Raw genomic sequence first — 23948 nt, forward strand, 5'->3', positions numbered from 1 at the left:
AATTAAAAACTAAATAATATTAGCAAATTGGCTGCGATCCGCTTTGCATAGGTCATCATGAATATGGAGCTTCTTCGCTAGATTATTTTTGATTCGCATTGATTCATCAAAGATTCTAGAATATTGTCGAGTAGATCTCTCACCCAGTGTATTTTTTCGGCCCATTTTTATGGGGTCTCGAAACCCCCTTACCATTTTCGTGTCATTCGCGACGTTACCAACAGATTCAGAAATGAATTTTAATCCCTTCCATAGTCAACTCACATGTATTTACGCAACTACAGCTGCCTCCCCATTAGTACTAATTCAGTGAATAGTTTCTCAACTGACCGCCATCCATGAGAAGAGGACGCTAAAATCACCTCCGAATTTTCAGGTCGGTATGGCAGTCAGATTGGGCCACGAAAATCCATAAGGTGAAAGGTCTACTCGTATACTTCGTCTGTGGTGAAAGGTCTAGTCGCATACATACCTCATCTGTGCTATAAGCAAAGCACCATTATGAAAAAAAATTGTGAAAAATTTTGAACCAATGCATTGAATGCAAGGTCTTCCTGGTATATCTTGTCTGTGGTGTAAGGTTTACTTGGTAATCGGGCAAAGTTCATTTTCAAACGGAATGTAAAAACTGGAACTCATATTACCTTATGGCAGAATTATGTTTCAATGGTCGGGATTCGTTCGACCTTATCGCAAGCAAGTAAGCTGATTTTCTGTAGTTCCAGAGACAGTTTCTAGATGGCGGTCGACGACGACCAGCGTGCATAAAAAGCATTAAAAAATAAGAAAATCGAAGTGGTGGGGATGAGCTTGGGGCATTGAACAAAGGTTGACTGCGTCGGTTGTGGAGCCGGCGGTGCATTCACGATTCAAACATGGCAGCGGCTACCAGCGTTGTCGTGCTCGATAGAGGCAACAATACCACCTGCACGATTAATTTACACGGTGTGTGCGCGCGTGCAGATAACTATAAACGACCGGATCTGCGAGTTGGCTGTCAGATTTTACCGAGGCTTCTTTCAAATAGTGTACATAAACTCGATAAACGAATATATTTTCCGCGAATCATATTTACCCGGGGAGGCTGTATGCCTCGATATCGGTTGTCGTTACGAGAATCGAAGAAATTATGATAGATTGGCAGCAACGGATACGTTGTAGTGAATTGACAAAGCGCCGCTCCCAGATCTGGTTTCTGTTTCTATATTTAGTGGAAGACAAAGTGTGTACGCGCCTTTACTCGAGCCTAACCTCTAACTAGTGTGCAGTTGTACGTGCATTTGCGTATTCATATATAAATAATCGGAACGTTTGAAATTTAACGGAGCAACGCGACGTACTGTCATCGATCATTTTCCTCGTGTATTTTACGCGTCGAGCATCGTTTCCAAGTAAATCGAACGGACGTCTGATCCAACTGCTGCATAGACAGAACGTCGTTGTAAACAGGCGACAGATTCTCGACGAATTTCCATTCGCGAATGACAGTACGTCGCAACTGTCCACGGCGGTAAAGTTAAATTCGGTTGTGAGTTAATCGTTGACGGAAAGTTGACCGTAGTTGATTCTCCCGCGTCGCAACGATAGAACGGTTGGACCGAGATTCTGATTGAAATTCTCTATTTTTTAGGGGCCACGGTCGTTTCCTGGCGCGTGAATAATCAAGAACAGCTGTTTGTCAGGTAAGTTCACGATTGCTATTTACGTTTCCATCGAGAGGAACGAAAATATTATATTTAAGGTATAAACGTAATTACAAGAGTCCATCTTACAAATATTCGCCAAATTATGTTGAACTTTAAATAGTTTAGAATACTTGACGATATTCGAAATTCGAATTTTACTTGCGACAGGACAAGCAAACTCGAATGTTTTATCGTTATCATCTAATTTAATAATAAAAATAATTTAAGTTCTTGTAATCTTTCTATGATTAAACTATAGCTTATGTATAGGGTATAAAGTATATTAATTGTCACATACATTTGAAAAGCGGATATGATTGGTACTAAATCGTGTACGTGTATACGAAATTTTATATGCATGTGTGTGTACAATAATAGACCAAGAAATGATTACTTACGAAAATTGTACAGTATCTAGGAGGCAATATCGGTATCTTTTATGCACGAAGGCGTATCAGAGATTTCAAGGTTAGCATTTCTTTTTAATGGCACGCCGTACGTCTCTCTTTTGTGCAATGGCGGGCGGTTGGACGATTTCAATAATTTGTAACGTAAGGTCGTTTAACATGGAAAGTAGCAGGAAAATAATAATCGTTAGATCGTAAGAGCCGCTTAAAGCGATACCTACATTTAGATCGATTCGATATTGGAATCATTAATTAATTCGACATTGGAATTGCTAAATCACGAACGCTTGTTAACATTTCCGAACTAATAACAGCGTATGATGTAACAATTTGTTGTCCTCGTATTACAACTAAATGGCCGTCGAATCAACGCGTATAGTCGATAGAAATTATTCGACTGAACAGGACACGGAGGACCGGATGTTTACATTCTAACGTGTACATAATGTGTTCCTCGTAATTTTGGTAGCTGAGAATCGAAAACTTACTAACTTAAAACAGACGAATCAAAAAAAGCATTAGGAAATAGTATCTGGATTAAATAATTTTACAGTTTAATTTGAAAGCAATTTCCAGCGAACATTGTACGTTTCTAATTATATTTCAAAACCGTCATAGCCAGTTAGTTACAAAAATTTATTTAAATGAAAAGAGTGATCGAAATGAAGCGGTCGTTATTAAAGACTGGAATATTATTGGTTGATAATAATGTAGACATCTTTTTTGACCAGTTGGAAACATTAAACAATGTATCCGGTACCAAAGAAAAAACCGACGACGTCAGAGAATCTAAGGCGACTATTCTATGTAATTAGCCTAGAAATGATACGCGTTTCCGTGATTCAGCGTATTATCTACAATTTCAATAATACATCGATGGAAATGGACAACGTTTCAAGCGTCTGTCGTAACGTTCGTTATTTTGTTGGTTTATTTTTTAAATGGAACCGAGTTTGTATCGTGGTTTGTTTAAATCGTCTAATTATACTAAAGATAAGAGCACGACGTGCGATTAAACGGAATAATAACCTTGATGGGATCGTCAGATACGGCTGCATACACGGGAAACTGATTACAGGTGTAATGCAGCCTACATGTTATTCCTCTGGATAGAGGTAAACGATTAAATACACTAAAAAATGCATTAATAGGAATAATATCATACATGCAAAGTATACTGCATGTATGTATAAAATGTATAATTGATTTTCAGAAATGAAACCGTAAAGTTCGGTGTTTATGTACACTCAAATTTATATTATAAATATAATTTTGTAATTAATGCATCGATCAGATTTGGTAGACGAATTTAAGGCCCCGAACGTGGCCGATCGTCATGAAATTTATAGAAGAGGTGGAGGTTAGGATCGAAAGAATTTTAGTGGTAACTAATAGTTTTTGAGACATTGATAAAATATGGTAGTTTCGTTTTTTTACCAACAGAGACGTTAATTGTGTTTTTGGCCATCCATGGGAAAAATTTTAATGGGGGATTCTAGAGGTCAAAATAGGACGAAAATCAAGAATACCAATTTGTTCATGGAGGCTTCGTTAAAAAGTTATTAACATTTAAAGTCCCGCCAGTACTGAATTTTTTTCTCGAAAATGCACAGGATTTCGGGGGTATGCGTAATGACCAAAAATGATTGCACTTGTCCTCTACAACTGAAAATAATTTTTTTAAAACGATTTGAAAAATTTTTTATTCGCCAAAATATTTCAGAACCTACCTGAATTTTTTTCTCGAAAATGGGTAGGAATTCGAGGGTATGTGTAATGACCAAAAATGATTGTAATTGACCCCTGCAACTGAAAATAATTTTTCCAGAACGATTTGAAATTCTTCTTTTTCATCCAAAAATTTAGGCGCCTTCTCGAATTTTTTTCTTGAAAATGCGTAGGATTTCGGAGGTATGTGTAATGACCAAAAATGATTGCACTTGTCCTCTACAACTGAAAATAATTTTTTTAAAACGATTTGAAAAATTTTTTATTCGCCAAAATATTTCAGAACTTACCTGAATTTTTTTCTCGAAAGTGGGTAGGAATTCGAGGGTATGTGTAATGACCAAAAATGATTGTAATTGACCCCTGCAACTGAAAATAATTTTTTTAAAACGATTTGAAATTTCTCTTTTTCGTCGAAAAATTTAGACATCTTCTCGAATTTTTTTCTCGAAAGTGGATAAGATTTCGAGGGTATGTCTATTCACCAAAAATGATCGTAATTGACCCTCGCAATCGAACATAATTTTTCCAGAACGATTTGAAGTTTTCCTTTTTCGTGGAAAAATTCAGGCACCTTCTCGAATTTTTTTCTTGAAAATGCGTAGGATTTCGGGTATATGTGTAATAACCAAAAATAATCGTAATCGACTCCCGCAACTAAAAATAATTTTTTTAGAACGATTTGAAATTTTTTAATTTTATTAAATTTGTCCACTTACTCAATTTTTTTCTCGAAAATGGTTAAGATTTCGGGGGTATGTCTATTCACCAAAAATGATCGTAATTGACCCCTACAACTGAAAATAATTTTTTCAGAACGATTTGAAATTTTTTAATTTCATTTTTTAATAACTCACTAACTTACTAACGAAGCCTCAGTCAAGAAATCGATATTCTTGACTTTCGTCTTATTTTGTTCTCCAGAATCTCCCATTAAAATTTCTCCCATGATTGACCGAACACCCTGTATATTTTCACAGCCGACACTTCGAGGCTCGTTCGTAAAAAATTTTGTTCGTTCCTGTGCGATTGCATTTCTCTGGTGTCCCGTCAAATATGGAAAATCAGCAGCGATAGTTTGCGCAGAACGTGTTTAATCGTGGCTATACGGACGTGTGTAGTTGAGACGTCGTTGATACTAATACGACCGCAATTATTTGTAATAGCGACGTCGTCGACTGTCGAGCAGCCGATGACAGAGCAACAGTAGAGGCCACGTATGGTCGCGTAAATAGTGAGCGTAAAAAAACGACTACCGGCGAGCGATGATGAAAGTTATTTACGGGCAGCATCGGCTCGGGAGAATTTATTAAAGAAAATAATGGTTACGTGTGAAAACTACGCGTATACGGGTATTTCCATAATGGATACGGTACGACTCCGTCCACGGTGATGAACCGCCTTTAATGCTCGACGCCGTTTAAATTCCTAAACTAAGTTAGTAGCGAGTAAGACATGCGTGCACACCTGCTGAGAAAGAATCGCATAAAAGCGCGGTGCCCGTGACGATCGTTTTAAAAGAGGCACTCCGGGAGCAGACGATGAAAAAACTGACGGAGCGAAGGCAAGGGCGCTCTGGACCAGTACATACCTTTTACACGTGGTTCAGGGACCCTCGCCAGTTGCCAGTCATCGGTTCTTCCGACACTTAAAGCCGCTGTCGGGACCACCTTTCTATTTCCTTCGCCTCTTCTCCGCGTCCATATCAATATTTCACAGTACACAAGCATCGATGTTCCGATCTAAACCACGAATCGATTACAATTTCTTCGACGCTGATCACGTTGGATTCGAACTAGAAAACGCACGAAAAGAAAGCCTCGAATCACGGACCAGCCACGGACGTTCGAGGCGGTTCCAAGTTTTTTTTACTACGAATAATACGAACCGCTTGGAACATAATTCGAAGGCTGAAACCTTCGATCGTACGCGAACACGAAACGATTAAAATTTCATCGAGACTCATCGAGGATCACGCTCGAATCGAATTTCTCGCCATTTCGGTCGCCATAGAGCAAATACCCATCGAAAGGACTTATTCGTAGGGTTTCCAGATACTTTAGTGAAATTGATACACTTAAAATCTTGTATTGTGCTTCGACGAGACCCACTCCGGAATGTGGTAGCATAATTTGGTCTCCTTATTGCAATATTGAGAGAGTTCAACGGGAATTTCTTCGTCTTGAATTACATAATTATGACGACTTACTTATCGATACTAAGCTTCGAACATAGTAGAAGAATCGCAGATATTATGTTTGTAAGTAAGCTAATCAAAGGTCGTATTTCGTGTTCAACGATTACTCAATTGTTTCTAGATATTTAAGAAATCACTTTCCATTTTACTCTAAAATTTATCACACAACGTTTGAATCTCAGAATTGTGTAAATAGAATGATTAATAATGCAAACTTTGTACACGCTAAAACAGATTTGAAACCGTCATTAGAAAGTTTAAAATTATCCTTGAAACGTATTGTAAATTAATTTATTCAGCTAAAATTTTATAAGCGATGTTTGACTATGTAAAATCCACATCTCTAGTTCTTTACATATCTTTGTACTAAAGGTACATTGGACTATGTAAAATCTCGTTAATAAATGACTAATAATGATAATGAAAGAGAATAGGGGATCGTCGAAAGGTCTGAAATATAGAAACGCGGATTCGAAACGATTAAAACTTTATCGAGACTCGTCGAGAGTCACGCTCGAAGCGATTCGAATTTTTCGAATGCAGATTCGAGGCGTTTCGGTCGCCATTGAGCCGGATGCCCATCGAAAGAGAATAGGGGATCGTCGAAAGGTCTGAAATATAGAAACGTGGAATTGAAACGACAGAGTAAACTCTGCAAGATAATAAGCAAAAACGGTTCACAGTCATGCTCGTAATTTACTCCAATTTCCGTGTAAATGGCTATAAAAGTTATGTCGGTATGCCTGGTGCGATATGAATCTCTCCGAGTACGATACGACAGTGAAATACACGCCACTTTCGTGCCTCTGAATTTTTTTGTGCTGGAATTTGGAAACGACATGTCCTCGTCCATTCTTATTTCGTTCCCTTTGGACGTCATCGTTGTATCCAGTAATTTAATTTGAATCTGAAAAATATCGACGTTAAAAAATTTGTATAATTATTTTAACGATATTTTTTATTGTTAATTTTCCTGGAGGAATATCTATGAAAAATGTATTTTATGTGTCTCAAAATTTTTGGTTTCGTCCATTTTTATTTCGTTCCCTTTGGAGGTCGTCGTTGTATCCAGTAATTTAATTTGAATCTGAAAAATATCGACGTTAAAAAATTTGTATAATTATTTTAACGATAGTTTTTATTGTTAACTTTCCTGGAGGAATATCTATGATTAACTGTTCCATCGTCGTTAATTAATTTGGTATGGTCGTCGTCGACTTCAATTGAACAGTCTGAATGTTCTTTATCTTTGACAATTAATATTGAATATTAAATTGGATTATTTGGTTCAGAGTCCATTGTAAATAGCATTAGAGCTTCATGCAGTAGTTGTCTCAGAATTTTTGGTTTCGTCCATTTTTATTTCGTTCCCTTTGGAGGTCGTCGTTGTATCCAGTAATTCAACTTGAATCTGAAAAATATTGACGTTAAAAAATTTGTATAATTATTTTAACGATATCTTTTATTGTTAACTTTCCTGGAGGAATATCTATGATTAACTGTTCCATCGTCGTTAATTAATTTGGTATGGTCGTCGTCGACTTCGACTGAACAGCCTGAATGTTCTTTATCTTTGATAATTAATACTGAATATTAAATTGGATTATTTGGTTCAGGGTCCATTGTAAATAGCATTAGAGCTTAGGTCGTACCTTGGGCGATTTATTTGGCATCGATTCAATAATTTTAAATTTTATTTCAGCAATAGAAATTGCTCTAATAGGTCTCGCCATTTTGTAAACACTGATGAGGCGTTGGGAAAATCTGGTTTTCCGCATCTATTTGTACCTTTTCAAATGCAACGATCATTTTTGGTTAGGTGTATAGTGAGGTATTCGTTGAATGTTAATATTGAAATTTAGTATTTTTTTAAAAGAAATCACTTTTCTATAGACATGTCTCGGATTGTTCGGAACCATTTTGTTTCTTCGTTGTTTCCTAACTTAATCGCGCGATAGACGCGCAAGTTGCTAAAAGTTATTTTTCAAGGTTCATATTTTGCTTCTCATGTAAGTAAATGATACTATTCTTTTATTATAACTATCTCTAGTTTATTAAGAATAAACCCTGATTTGATCGACTAAACCTTCGTTTTTATCTGCAGTCTCTTCTCAACGAAGAATCAATTGGAAGATAATTGAAGAGAAGGAAGAAAAAATAGGGAATGCAAATAAAGGAAGAAAAGAAAGAAAAATAAAAGCAATACAATGGCAAGAGAGAAAGGAAAGAAATTGGATGAATATGAAGAAAATAACAGGAGAAGGAAGTTTAAGGAAGAGAAGAATAAAAGAGAGAAACGAGGATGAACGAAACGTCTATGTCAAATACCAAGGGATCGCTTACCAATTAACGATTTTTACCAATAAAGTACAAGGTTTAGTTAAAAGTGCTAATTATTTTCATTTTTACCACAAGAAAAGGGATAAGTCGTGGTAAATTGGACGTAGATCTTCCACAGATTTTATAACCCATGTCGATAGATGTCGCTACAATAATTATAATTTAAACGGTTCCTTGGCCAGAGTTATCCAACTTCATCTATGGCAGTACTCGCTAATGCAGAGCAGATTTCCAGGATTTGGATCACGAAGATGACACTGTCTCCACTTTCTATTAGCTCTTTTTTACGTGTTGAAACATATTTATCATTCTTTTCCAACAATGCTCTATTTAAATTGAATTATAACCTAGTATTTAATAATTTATAATTGTAACCTTCGCTATGTAAAGTTACTATAAGTTAATGTATTACCAAACTACATGTGCCTCTGCTGTATTTGCTATGTAAACCACATCTTGTTTGAGGCAATAATAAATAAGTAAACAAGTCTGTACATATTCCACAAATATCAATAAATACCTGTGAGATATTTCTATAATAATAGTTGTAATTTATATACCCATTCTAGAATACCCCATTAAAGATAAACAGACATTGAGAACAAATTTACAAATCTAATTAATAGACTAAAATTCAAAAGCATTATTAACTCAAGGTGGTATTACACGTTTTACAAGTGCAATATTTAAGAGTATACAAGTCTAAAACTATTCATATTACGTACAGTGACGATAAACCCTGTGCTTTAACCTTTAGCATAGACCAAGCTTCTTCAATGATAGTAAACTAATAGGAAAAAGGGGGTCATCGACTGACTCCGGTTTGAAAATTGCCGAAAATTTAATTACCGAAGAAAGTGTAGCATATTTGTAAGATAGGGCTAGCGTTTGAGCTTGCAGAAAGATAGAAATTAAGAAGTGGAGAGAACGGTGACTCGGTTTGATGTACAGAACGTTCGAATTTTGAAATGCGAGTAATTTGTGCTTCACAGTACTCTATAGTCGTGGAAAATAATGCCGTGGAACCTTCAGAGCAGAATCCAGTTGAATGGGAATGTTGTAGAATGCCGGCAAAAACCGCAGACCCTGGGATCATTAGTCTATGGCCGAGCCTATAACCCATTGCGGTATTATATCGGGTGGAGTGAAACTCTAGCTAATAATCTCGGTTCGAAGTCATATTACGAACAGACGAAAAAAATATATTCTCCATTGGTATCCATTGGTTTAGGATTATTCCTATTCTCCCAAGTAATTTCACTCGCCCAAGTAGCATTCATTTACAACTTTTCATCCTGACTGGCTTTCCTTTTCAGATAATATACAGGGTGTTCTGCCACCCCAGGGAAAAATTTTAATGGGGAATTCTAGAGGTCAAAATAAGACGAAAATTGAGAATACCAATTTGTTCATGGAGGCTTCGTTAAAAAGTTATTAACAATTAAATTCAAAAATTTCAAATCGTTCTGGAAAAATTATTTTCGGTTGCGGGGGTCAATTACAAGCATTTTTGGTGAATAGATGTATATTCGAAATCCTACTCAGTTTCGAGAAAAAAATTCGAGTAGGTGATGAGATTTTTCGATGAAATTAAAAAATTTCAAATCGTTCTGGAAAAAATATTTTCGGTTGCGGGGGTCAATTACAAGCATTTTTAGTGAATAGACATATATTCGAAATCCTACTCAGTTTCGAGAAAAAAATTCGAGTAGGTGATGAGATTTTTCGACGAAATTAAAAAATTTCAAATCGTTCTGGAAAAAATATTTTCGGTTGCGGGGGTCAATTACAAGCATTTTTAGTGAATAGACATATATTCGAAATCCTACTCAGTTTCGAGAAAAAAATTCGAAAAGGTGTGAAATTTTTCGATGAAATTAAAAAATTTCAAATCGTTCTGGAAAAAATATTTTCGGTTGCGGGGGTCAATTACAAGCATTTTTAGTGAATAGACATATATTCGAAATCTTACTCAGTTTCGAGAAAAAAATTCGAGTAGGTGATGAGATTTTTCGACGAAATTACAAAATTTCAAATCGTTCTGGAAAAAATATTTTCGGTTGCGGGGGTCAATTACAAACATTTTTAGTGAATAGACATATATTCGAAATCCTACTCAGTTTCGAGAAAAAAATTCGAGTAGGTGATGAGATTTTTCGATGAAATTAAAAAATTTTAAATCGTTCTGGAAAAAATATTTTCGGTTGCGGGGGTCAATTACAAGCATTTTTAGTGAATAGACATACCCCCGAAATCCTGACCGGTTTCGAGAAAAAAATTCATTACGGGCATAACTTTAAACGTTAATAACTTTTTAACGAAGCCTCGATCAACAAATTGGTATTCTTGATTTTCGTCTTATTTTGGCCTCTAAAATCCCCCATTAAAATTTTTCCCACGAGTGGCCGAACACTCTGTATGTATCAAACGTGCACATGTAAAGTAAGTCGGTGTAAAGTTTCTCTCTCCTTTTATAATTTATTGATACTTCGTTGAAAAAGCCCAGTAGCAACCGTATCATGATGTATGCATAACGTTAGTTACAAGGAGATGGCGAAGCCTTCGTGATTTAATTATTTGGCTTAAGAATATGTAATACTATAGGGGCAGATACTCGATAATTTTTTTGAAATATTAATGATTGAAGTTTCATTATAATGTGCAAATACAATTTTAATTTATCAACTGACAATTACTACCATGGGGGTAGTAGTAAAGCGAGAGACTCCTACTCGGTAGGTCCAAGTTCGATTCCCTGAGTAACTTAAAGTTTTTTCTCGTAATATAAATAAATTTCAACAATGAAATTCGTAGATAAAAATTCTAATTAATGTTTAGATTTGTGTCCTTTGTAATTTATTAAAATGTATAACGTATATAAAAATGTGAAAATTTGGTATCGATAATCGGGTGAAGATTTACAATTGTACAATTATTGTTCCGCGCAACAATTGATAAAAACAATATAAACAAATAATCGAGGCAAGTTCAGCAAATGGGGGTAATGTCAGTTGGATATATTGAAATTGTATTTGTGGATAATAATGAAACTCTTTAAGTATCTGTATATCCTTAAACTGGATAACTAAATCTACAAGTGTGCAAAGTTTTAACAAAATCGGCCCTCTCCTTGATAAGTTGTACCACGCTGTTAGGATTTCGTTCGCTGTGAATACGTTTATAATTGCATGGTAAAGTGCCCTGATTAGCAGGAATTTTCAATTTTTCGATACACCTGCCCTGGAGGTACTTTACTCTCTGTCGTTAGCTTCGAGTTTCCGAGTTTCCATCTTTTTACTCCGGTGGTCTGTCGTATCTCGTTATAGGCGATGTCCTCCATTTTGATAGGGAGAAATTTCGAACTCGCTGAACCAATTCGTCACAGCCTTAATCTCTAGTATTTATATTCGAATACTTCTTTGATTTTATTTCATTATCGGAGTAGAATTCAAATAACTCTGTGAATAATACAAACAATTAAATTCGGATGGTAGATCTTCACGACGATACAGTGGAAAGAATGTCGTCTGAAAATAGCGCTGAGAGTCCGTTGAGTCGTCGATGCTAGTTGAAAATAAACATTGGAATGGGCAAAAGGTTCCGTTTAAATAAATATCAGCTGTTGATTTTCCTGAAACGACGGAGCAAGATTGAAAAATCCTCTAGTTACTGGTTCCTAACAATTATTTCGAGCAGAAAATAACTGTGAAATCATTGAATTTCAAGTAAAATCATTAAGAACAAAGCAAACGTTACTGTTCACGCGTAGTAACAATAATTAATCACTTTTGGTAAACTCTGTAATATCGAACAAATGATACCAGTTATCAACGAAGACATCGACGAAGATTAAGGATATATTGCGTACGATTTTTCCTGCGATCCATTCTTATTTTTAAAGGTAAAAGACTCGAGATGCAACTTTATATGTACAGGGTGTTCGGCCACCCCTGGGAAAAATTTTAATGGGGGATTCTAGAGGCCAAAATAAGACGAAAATCAAGACTACCAATTTGTTGATCGAGGCTTCGTTAAAAAGTTATTAACGTTTGAAGTTATGCCCGTAATGAATTTTTTTCTCGAAACTGGTTAGGATTTCGGGAGTATGTCTATTCACAAAAAATGATTGTAATTGACCCTCGCAACCGAAAATAATTTTTTTAGAACGATTTGAAATTTTTTTTTTCGTCGAAAAATTTAGGCACCTACCCCATGTTGATTTTTCTTAAAAATTTGTTTTTGATTTTTACTAATTTTGTTTGATGCCCTAGAGAAAAGTTGTCTAATACCTTTTTGTAGGTACCCATGAGCTCTACTTCAGAAAAATGTGTCATTGAAATATATTCACTATTGTAGGAGTTATGGCTGTTTGAGTATTGGACCATTTTTATGGGGTTTTTCTCATTTTGCGGAGTCAAGAATCAACTTTTCATATTTTTTTGCAATTTGTACATAATCTCCATCAAAATACGCGTAGTTTGCTTTTTTAAACATCAAAATCGACCAATCCGTTCAGGAGTTATGACGTTTTAAAGATTTGCATGAAATTTCAGGGAACCATTTTTGGCCTGAAATTAGATTTTCGCTAAGGAATTTTTTTCTCGAAAACGCGTAGGATTTCGGGGGTATGTTTAATGACCAAAAATGCTTATAATTGACCCCTGCAACCGAAAATAATTTTTCCAGAACGATTTGAAATTTTTGAATTCAATTGTTAATAACTTTTTAACGAAGCCTCCATCAACAAACTAGTATTCTTGATTTTCGGCTTATTTTGGCCTCTAGAATCCTCCATTAAAATTTTTCCCATGGTCGAACACCCTGTATATTTGGTGCACGAAATGTTGAACGATACCATAATCGACAGAATATTTGTCAATATCAATATTTTCAGGTCGAAGTATTAAAAAAAACTAGTGTTAAAACAATTGTAAAAAAATATTGCAAAAATTATTAACGTAAAAAGAAAATAGATTAGCCAAAGTGGACAAACCGTGTCGACTTTAAAGTAAATTGAACTCAATTTTTTACGAACCGCATCGTGAAACTTTGGCAAACATAACAAACTTAATATTATTATAACAAACAACGAATTGTCGACAGAAAAATAATTGTGTAAGCATTGTGTATCGTATCATTGGATTCTCGTGTCGTTCGAATTTCTTCGTTGTTGGATTCGTGGAAATTAACGAATTTAGGAAACATTCGACTGTCCGGTCAGTTACCGCTGGATTTGAAATCCCGGCACGGATAATGATAAGGAATGCAACGTTATCGTTCACGAAGAATCCGCTCGTTTACAGCCCACGCGTCCACTTAGGTGGACTTATTATGCACCGGCGCGTAAGACACAGAAAGCCGCTAAATAGCTCGCCATCGCGATTTCGCAATAAACCATAATAATACATCCTTAACACGAACGGTGTCACAGTAACTAGAAGACTTCAGTCTTCCCAGTGTCGCCTCGTCGAGATATAAATTCCATTTAGAAGGAAGTCGAAGGTCGGGAAATTTCGTATAGAATTTTTTTTTTTCCCCCCCCTCCACGGAATATTCTCTCGTTTATCAGCAGCTGTTAGGATCGTAGTTTGGTCGGAGTTTCACACGATCATTCCGGAGTAAGGGTAGCTTCAACGAGTAGACGTAGTCATGGCGCAGCCACCCACCCCAGTGTAAATAGGTTTACTTCTTGCTTGCCTTAGTTAAACAAAGTTCCACCAAGCTAGAAACCAAGTACTGGCACATCGAGATTCGTGGGGAGAACGTGTTCCCTGGCATCTGCAATTTAGTGCAAATATCTATAAATAAGTTGTTTTTCATTTCTAAGGTGGATTTATTATATTCGACACGGCCAATTTTTATTGAAATTATTTTCTTTGACATCCTTGAGATTCCTCGATATTTGAAATAATTCGACGATACATAACGCTAATTGCAAGCATTAATTGTCAAATTATTTCGCGTGTTAAGTTCTGAAGTTGAATAGACCAGCACTAGTAATGTTTACGTCCAAATTATTTCAAATATTGTGGCAATTTTTCCTTCAAAAAACATGGGGTGTATTTTATGTATTAAACTAGAATGCCATGTACATTCAAATATATAGGGTTGTTTGGCCACCCATGGAAAAAATTTTAATGGGAGATTCTGGAGACCAAAATAAGACGAAAATCAAGAATATCAATTTCTTGACTGAGGCTTCGTTAGTAAGTTAGTAAGTTATTAAAAAATTAAATTAACAAATTTCAAATCGTTCTGGAAAAATTATTTTTGGTTGCAAGGGTCAATTATAAGCATTTTTGGTGAATACACATATCCCCGAAATCCTATCCACTTTCTAGAAAAAAATTCGAGAAGGTGTGAAATTTTTCGATGGAAAAAGAAATTTTCAAATCATTCTAAAAAAATTATATTCAATTACAGGGGTCAATTACAAGCATTTTTGGTCATTACACATACCCCCGAAATCCTACGCATTTTCGAGAAAAAAATTCAAGAAGGTGCCTGAATTTTTCGACGAAAAAGAAAAATTTCAAATCGTTTTAAAAAAATTATTTTCAGTTGTAGGGGACAAGTACAATCATTTTTGGTCATTACACATACCCCCGAAATCCTACGCATTTTCAAGAAAAAAATTCGAAAAGATACCTAAATTTTTCGACGAAAAAGAAAAATTTCAAATCGTTTAAAAAAAATTATTTTTAGTTGCAGGGGTTAATTACAATAATTTTTGGTCATTACACATACCCCCGAAATCCTACCCATTTTCAAGAAAAAAATTCAGTACGAGCGGAACTTTAAATGTTAATAACTTTTTAACAAAGCCTCCATCAACAAATTGGTTTTCTTGATTTTCGACCTATTTTAACCGCTAGAATCTCCCATTAAAATTTTTCCCATGGGTGGCCAAACACCCTGTATATTGTAATTTATAATTTTAATGTTCGACTTAGAAGTAACAAATATTTTTAATCTTTTCGTTGCAGCAGTGGACCAAGTATAAACACACTAGAGACCATTAATTGAGAGAAATAGAACATGAGAAATAGTTAATATCGTGTTACGCTTCCTTCTGCCCTATAACTTGTTCGCAACGCCTTGACATTGAATCAGTTAAACGACATCGTTTGGTCGGAATATTTCTCCATTCTTCTTCTGCACCAGCATATAGTTTGTCCAATTTTCTGGACTTTTTTCTTTTCGACACGTTCGAGACCATTGCAATATTGTAACACTAGGCTCGTATGGTTTTTTTAACCAATTATCCAATTCTCATTATTTGAAAATCGAACAAATACTTTTCTACGACTCCGCGACACGTTTATCGATCCTCTTGGACTTTTTACCGTTTCTTGTACACGTTTTGGTTCATTAACAACGACGCTCAACATACTTTTTACCCCGTCTAAGCCTACTCTATTAAGTTTGGACACCGCGGTGAAAATAACTTTCGAACGATCGGCCAAAATTCGCTACCGATGTTCTTGTTAAGTTACATTTTCATTTGATTTTCGTCTCGAGTTTAACGACCAACTTCTGCAGCTGTTTTGAAACGGTCAGCTTACGAGATACGACCGCCATCTTCTCGAACCGTCTCGAGCGAAATGTTTTCTTTGCAAAGTTTTTATCGACTATATTCGTGAACAAAGTCGTCGAAGAAACGGTTCTGTTAAAAATCGGAGGCACGTAGTAATAATAATAATTTAGTATGCACGTAAATAATAGAAAGTTCGATTATCCGTTATTATTTTTCGTGTATTTTTAACGATATATGACCGGAAATTATTTTGTTCCACAGTGTACTATAATAGATGCTGATTGTAATTGACCTCTGCAACTGAAAATAATTTTTTTAGAACGATTTGAAAAATTATTTTTTCGTCGAAAAATTTAGGCACCTACCCACTGTCGATTTTTCTTAAAAATTCGTTTTTCATTTTTAGTAATTTTGTTTGACGCCCTACAGAAAAGTTGTCTAATACCTTTTTGTAGGTACCCATGAGCTCTACTTCAGAAAAAAGTTTCATTGAAATATATTCACTATTGTAGGAGTTATGGCTGTTTGAAAATTTGACCATTTTTATGTGGTTTTTTTCATTTTACGGGGTCAAAGAACAACATTTTCATTATTGTTAGAATTTCTACATATTCTCCATTAAAATACGCGTAGTTTGCCTTTTTAAACATTAAAATCGTCCAATCCGTTCAGGAGTTACGACTTTTTAAAGATTTGCATGAAATTTCAGGGAACCATTTTTGCCCTGAAATTAGATTTTTGCTAAGGAATTTTTTTCTCGAAAATGCATAGGATTTCGAGGGTACGTGTAATGACCAAAAGTGATTGTAATCGACCCCCGCAACCGGAAATAATTTTTCCAGAACGATTTGAAATTTTTGAATTTAATTGTTAATAACTTTTTAACGAAGCCTCCATCGACAAATTGGTATTCTTGATTTTTGTCTTATTTTGGCCTCCAGAATCTCCCATTAAATTTCCCAGTCTCCCTTAGAATCTCTCAAAAATATTTCCCAGGCGTGGCCGAACACCCTGTATATGGATTACAAGATGTACCATTATGGTACTAGAAAAATGAATTCTCAAGTTAAGACGTCGAGGGTAATAAATTTGAATAGAACCTGTGAATTTTAACAAGGTCACGAAAATAAGTACCCAAACAAATTTTAGGTTATGTAGCCCACAATGGTATGAAATCAAAACTTTACTTCTGCATAATATTATACGGTTTTGATCTGACAGTGAACGTGTTAAAGGTTTGGTAACGTTCGATTAGGAAGATATCGTGCGCGAGAAACGTTGTTTTCGTAATGCTTCTCGCGATTTACTTGATCTTGGTGAATATTCTGTGGAATACCGGGCGTAACCGCGTTTGAAAATGGGTGTCGTTCGCGAGCAGCAGCACCGGCAACGGCAGCAACAGCGGCGGTAGCAGCAGCAGCAGTAGTAGCAACGGGGGATAACAGCAGCTAGAAACGACGAGGAGGAGAGGTTGGAAACTGTGATGCCCGCAAAAAGCACGGCAGACAGCGGCGATCGTTTTTGCTTGGCGTCAGCCGCGTTCCTACCACCGCGTTGTACTTCGTGGTGGTACATCGCTCCCTGTCTTCTCTCCTACTCTCTCCTACCATTCATCTCACACTCTTCTCTCGTTCTCCCTTCCGGCCTTTTCCTCTTCGCGATCTATATACCATCCGCCTCGAAAGATCGTGCAAACGGATCAGATTACCTCCGCCTTCTACAGTTTACGCATCCCTGGAAAATAGATTAGATCGCTTGATTTTCGAGGATATGACGATATCCTGTGCAAATGTATCGCTGGCGGGTTCAGCAGCGAACAAAAGTCTGACTATTAACCCGTTCGCCGCCATGTCGGTCGATCGGTGACCGTCGTAGAACTTTCTCGATAAACGCCATGCTTGTTCTGTGCATTCGACGACTCTCCTGGCTCTAGGTTTTATTCGAATCGATGGAACGATCACTGCAAACGAATGATACGTAAACGTTTTAAGACTATTACGAGATTACGTATATCCGGAGTAATTTAGGGGATGTTTCGCCATGGGGCCAAAATAAATAATGTCCTAGAGTGGTTCCACAAAAGTCATTCGAATTAAATGGAATGGAATTGGTCTTGAAGTATGCAAAGGAATATTTCGAAAGTATGGCCAGAAAAATTCGAGACATTATTGATGTCAAGGATACACTAAGAAGTTATTTCATATGTATTCAATATTATGCTTATTCTGTTATTGCTGTTCTAATAAACGCCATGTTCGTTATGTTTGCTATTTTATGTATTAGCGATGCGCTTTAAGATATGTATATTAAATATGTTTCCAAATATACAGGGTGTTCGACCACCCCTGGGAAAAATTTCAATGGGAGATTCTAGAGGTCAAAGCAGGACGAAAATCAAGAATACTTATTTGTTGATGGAGGCTTCGTTAAAAAGTTATTAACATTTAAAGTTCCGCCTGTATTGAATTTTTTTCTTGAAAATGCGTAGGATTTCGGAGGTATGTGTAATGACCAAAAATGATTGTAATTGACCCCTGCAACTAAAAATAATTTTTTTAGAATGATTTGAAATTTGTTAATTTTGTCGAAAAATTTAGGCACCTTCTCGAATTTTTTTCTCGAAAATAGGTAGGATTTCGAGGGTGTATCTATTCACCAAAAATGATTGTACTTGTCCCCTGCAACTGAAAATAATTTTTTGAAAATGATTTGAAATTTTTCTTTTTCGTCGAAAAATTTAGGCACCTCCTCGAATTTTTTTCTCGAAAATGCGTAGGATTTCGGGGGTATGTGTAATGACCAAAAATGATTGTACTTGTCCCCTGCAACTAAAAATAATTTTTTTAGAACGATTTGAAATTTGTTAATTTAATTTTTTAATAACTTATTAACTTACTAACGAAGCCTCAGCCAAGAAATTGATATTCTTGATTTTCGTCTTATTTTGGTCTCTAGAATCATCCATTAAAATTTTTCCCAGGGGTGGTCGAACACCTTGTATATAACCATAGAGTACTGTATCTTCTACTTACATGTTTGTACGTATAGCGTGTTTAGAAAACTAAAAGTTGAGTTAAACATTAAAACGTTACAATTTATAAAATTTGCAAACCCCAACGATATTAAAATATTATTTCTGTCTGACTCATATTTTATCGTAAACAAATTTTACGTATAAATAATTACAATACGTTTCTCCATTTTTCTTTTATTCTTTAACCAACGACCGATCTTTTCTGCATTTCAGTAAGCAAGCTGTATTCGATGGGAAGAAAGCTATTAGAGGAGGCATTCCATTTGTCTTTCGTAAGTATACGAGGCGGAACAAAACAGTCTATTAGAATAATTGCTAAAACAATTTAAGAAGCCAGCTAAAACTATTTAAATACTTAACAGTTTATAACGTTAAGTTGTAAATTAAATTCAAACGCTATTTTCAATATCTGATAACTTAAAGAGAAATAAAAAAAAAAGAAATAAAAGGTGCCAGTAAACCTTTTTGTTAATCGTCAACGATTAACGAAATATTATATGTATATTTGATACCGTTAATATGTTTAGAAATATTTACGTTAAATGTTCAAAAGTTCTAGAGAGGTTTCTCCTAGACGTAATATTTCTGTCGGCGGTTTAACGACACACGAAATGGTAATTATCCTTTGCTTTTACTACAGCGCAATTTGGAGCATGGACGTTTGGGCCACCTCACGGTTTTGCAAGAATTATTCGCTGGAACGTAGAAAAATCACCCGAACGATTGCCCAGCGGTGACGTCGAGGCAATATTCTCTATAATGGACAGCGAATTCACCCGCTCGATGTGGAACTATCCATTTAGGTTAACGTACAGACTAATACTTCGGGAAAAGGAACTACATTTTAATATCGGCGTGTACAATCCCAGTAAAGATCACACGTTTAGCTTTAATTTGCTGTTACACACCTACTTTAAAGTACCGGACGTTAGGAGATGTCAAATCACAGGTCTTCACGGATGCACTTTTATCGACAAGGTATACTATTTATTCAGCAAATCCATATAATTAGTTTCTTTACTTGGTAAAAAGAATTATTTATGTTTATTTTACGGAATAATATTTGGTTAAGTCGATAGAGCGATTGGCTACGAAGCTTTTGGCAGTGGTTCGAATCCCCGCCATGTTACTTTCTTTTTTTATTGTTTTGAAATGCACAAATATATTTTATTTGTTATGTATATACAACATAAATATTAAGACAAAAATCCTTAAATTTTTAATACAAAAAACAGAATATATACAGGGTGTTCGGCCACCCCTGGGAAAAATTTTAATGGGGGATTTTAGAGGCCAAAATAAGACGAAAATCAAGAATAGCAATTTGTTGATGGAGGCTTCGTTAAAAAGTTATTAACGTTTAAAGTTACGCCAGCAATTAATTTTTTTCTAGAAAGTGGGTGGAATTTCGGGGGTAGGTCTATTCACCAAAAATGCTTATAATTGACCCTTGCAACCAAAAATAATTTTTCCAGAACTATTAGAAATTTTTTAATAAGTTACTAACGTATTAACGAAGCCTCAGTCAAGAAATTGATATACTTGATTTTCGTCTTATTTTGGCTTCTAAAATCTCCCATTAAAATGTTTCCCAGGGGTGGTCGAACACCCTGTATATTGCAGAGTAAACATTTAGAATGTGAAAGCCTTATTATTGTTATAGACGAGGGACAACCAAATCTTTCAAGAGGGTCGCGACGTAGTGACGGTGTGCGAGTGGACGGATAGAATTTACCAGAACACACAGCCAGAGCATATTATCACTAACGTCGTATCCGGTAGGAAAATGCGAGTTCAAAAGTACAATTTCCCCGACACCGTGGTTTGGAACCCCTGGCAGGAGAAGGCACGCGACATACCCGACTTCGGTGATGATGAATTCCCAAACATGATATGCGTGGAAAGCGGACATGTCAGCAGCCCAGTCATATTACTACCTGGGACAGCATTTGAGGCCAGTCAAATCTTGCAGGTAAAATTACTTATCACATTTTAATCGACTGGTACCACTATGTTGCATTGGCTGATCTTAAATAACGAAACAGTTAGTTAAATGACTGATACAAGTAATAAAACACAAAGGTCATCGACCAAATCATTTTTTATGCACCGATACTACTGATTGTGAGAGATAGCCTTTCTGGCTAGTTACATTTTCACTCTCTTCTACCTAATTATATTAACTTGGATAACATATTGTTGGATTCCAACTCGTACAACTTGTATTAGATAGATCAAGTACTAGACTCTTTCTGACCATTCTGCAATATTGCAAGCTTTTCTATACTATTGCTGGAGATAGGTAGAGGTAGTGACGATGGTCAAGGAGCAGTGTGACTCAGGAAGGGTGCGAGGTTCAGGCTGAGTAAGGATTACAAATCGTGATTAGGATATTTGATTTAGGATATATTCTACCTAATTATATTAACTTGGATAATATATTGTTGGATTCCAACTCGTACAACTTGTATTAGATAGATCAAGTACTAGACTCTTTCTGACCATTCTGCAATATTGCAAGCTTTTATATACTATTGCTGGAGATCGGTAGAGGTAGTGACGATGGTCAAGGAGCAGTGTGACTCAGGAAGAGTGCGAGGTTCAGGCTGAGTAAGGATTAGAAATCGTGATTGGGATATTTGGATGAGCAATGTTTGTGATGTGTCTGAGTGGTGTATGATCTTGTTGGTCATCCAACAATGTCTTATTTTAGAACATAAAATTTCTTAGTTCTTTCAGTGAAAGTTCATCAATTTCTCTCTTTGTATTTTAGGTAATGTGAGTAGAGGGTGGACCAACTTCGCATGTAACGACCGGAAGTAATGTCAATCCGCTGCATCCGGTATCCTCTGCATCAGGTACCGTTTGGCGTACCGGTGCCGGATGGCTCTATATGCCACCACCTCCACCACCACCACCACCACCAACATCCTCGACCCATCAGTCGCACCTCCACGCGCATTGTATTGCTCAGACTTGCACTATATGTTCTCTCAATCTTTAAACCAGTATCTCCTAGATCAAATGGACAGAAGGCACTAATTTTCACCACAATCGTTTTCAATGTCCAGTTTAGCCATTTTTCCATATCAATTGCTTCGATACTTAGAATCCTAAATGAACGAATGATACGCATATAAACAGGACCGTGACGGAGCAGAGACGGAAGGACAGATGCCCTTGGACGCTACATTGTAAGGGGGCCAACAGACGTCTTTGAAACTATAGTAACTATTTTTACATTTTATTATCGGCCATAAGTATCTATCGTATCGGCGCCCGGTACAAAGGAAATTAATTTTCATTCTGTTCTAAAGAAATCTAATCATGTTTTTCTTCTTAAAAATACTAATCGAATACTTATCTCTTTATTATTATTGCCAAATGCACATCGACAATTGATCAGATAATGGTGGTAGTGTATGTGGATCCAAGTACTTCGAAACGAACAGGCAAAGAGAAACGTGTGTTATTATTGGCCCCGGCCGCCAAAATACTTAGACACGGCTCTGTATATAAATATCATTCTATTGTGTTTAACAATGTAGCGTGTATCAGATACTGGAAAATTCTCAAAATCACTGACAAAATATCAAAGAAACACGAATTTTATAAAAGAAAAAGTTATCATCCAAATAGACTGTAAACAATTTTAGAATGATCATCGTTTGATATAATTGAATTTTAGCAAAATGAATAATTGAGTATTATACGTACACGCGTATGTATCGATCTATACATATACATAAGATTTAGTGCGAATTCCTATTTTTAATAATATCATATTGCCTTTAATTTTGTTTTAAATTTTTTCTTTCGAACGATAAAATGACACATTTTGATTTGTTGATTATTTAATGTTAATAAAAACGTAAAACATTCCCAGATATTCATTCAACTACTTAATATCAATCTAACGAACAACGTCTCTTACGTAATTATTATCGACATTTTAAACTTATAACTCGAACGAGGAATTAACGACGATCACGTTTTTTTATTCATTCGAATAAACAACTGGAACGTTCAGTTTCGAAAAAACAACGAGCGTTTTTTAACTTCAATTTTCGAATAATTTAATTCCAATTTATACGTTACATTCTCGAACGTTCTTTCGTAATTCTTTTAAATAACAAAAGTGTTTCTTCGCTTGATGCTTTGTAATTCGATTTTTCTATTTTCCTCGATAGTAATACTTGTTATATATGGACTGCTGAATGCATAAACATTGCAATACATTATACTGTTTATCGTTATAGTTTATTATCTGCTGCGAGATATCGACTCCGAGTACTTTATTTGTAAAAAAGCTTTGAATATTTTTAACTAATTTTATGTTCAAGTATTCCATTGAATATTTTTTATTTCGTATCAACGCCAGAAATAACTTGTATGTATATTTTTAACTATTTTAATAATAGATTTCATAAATCTTATGTTTCTCAAATATCACATAGTTCTGTTTTACAAACAAAAAGTATTCAATGTTCGTTAGAATTCCTTTTTTCTTTTTTTTTTACGGTATACATTCAATTCCCGTATTTACTGATTTTTATCTGCTATCGATACATCGGGATTTTATTTTTCATGTACTCGTAAAGTTTCGCACAACGTGCAATTTTAATAACGCGACTATTAAGTGTTTTCAAACGTAAGGAGCAAACTTTAGTTAATTTCGTTAAGCCATTATTGCGTGACTCGCCTACAAAACAATACAGATATGGTGCTAATGTTACAGATATAATATTGTAACAGTAGGTAGTTACAGTAGTTGAAACGCAGTCAACATTCTTTATTATTGTTGTAGTTTTAGCAGCAGGAACAAATTCTATCGGACTTTTAAGTACATTATACCCTCTATATTACCTTGTGCAAAAGGACAAAAAAAAAAAGCATACAGTAACAATACACAATCGAAATAATTGTAAGCAAATATTTATACCGTATAATATTATAATACTAGTATAAAAAAAAAAACCAATTTCATGTGTGTACGAAACATTTGTAAAAATATTCTCAT

The 23948-nt window shown here is 35.5% G+C and overlaps 1 protein-coding gene across 1 annotated transcript; it reads left to right on the forward strand.

Moving 5' to 3' along the window:
- The first annotated feature begins 725 nt into the window (after nucleotides 1-725).
- LOC143343911 (uncharacterized) lies at nucleotides 726-22872 on the forward strand. Its single transcript, XM_076769290.1, has 6 exons — nucleotides 726-945; nucleotides 1631-1682; nucleotides 19142-19200; nucleotides 19569-19906; nucleotides 20592-20900; nucleotides 21702-22872. The coding sequence occupies exons 1-6, from the start codon at nucleotides 876-878 to the stop codon at nucleotides 21708-21710; spliced, it is 837 nt and encodes a 278-aa protein (XP_076625405.1). The 5' UTR covers nucleotides 726-875; the 3' UTR covers nucleotides 21711-22872.
- The last annotated feature ends 1076 nt before the right edge of the window (nucleotides 22873-23948 follow it).

Source organism: Colletes latitarsis, chromosome 7 (genome assembly GCF_051014445.1).
Source record: "Colletes latitarsis isolate SP2378_abdomen chromosome 7, iyColLati1, whole genome shotgun sequence".
Taxonomy (NCBI): domain Eukaryota; kingdom Metazoa; phylum Arthropoda; class Insecta; order Hymenoptera; family Colletidae; genus Colletes; species Colletes latitarsis.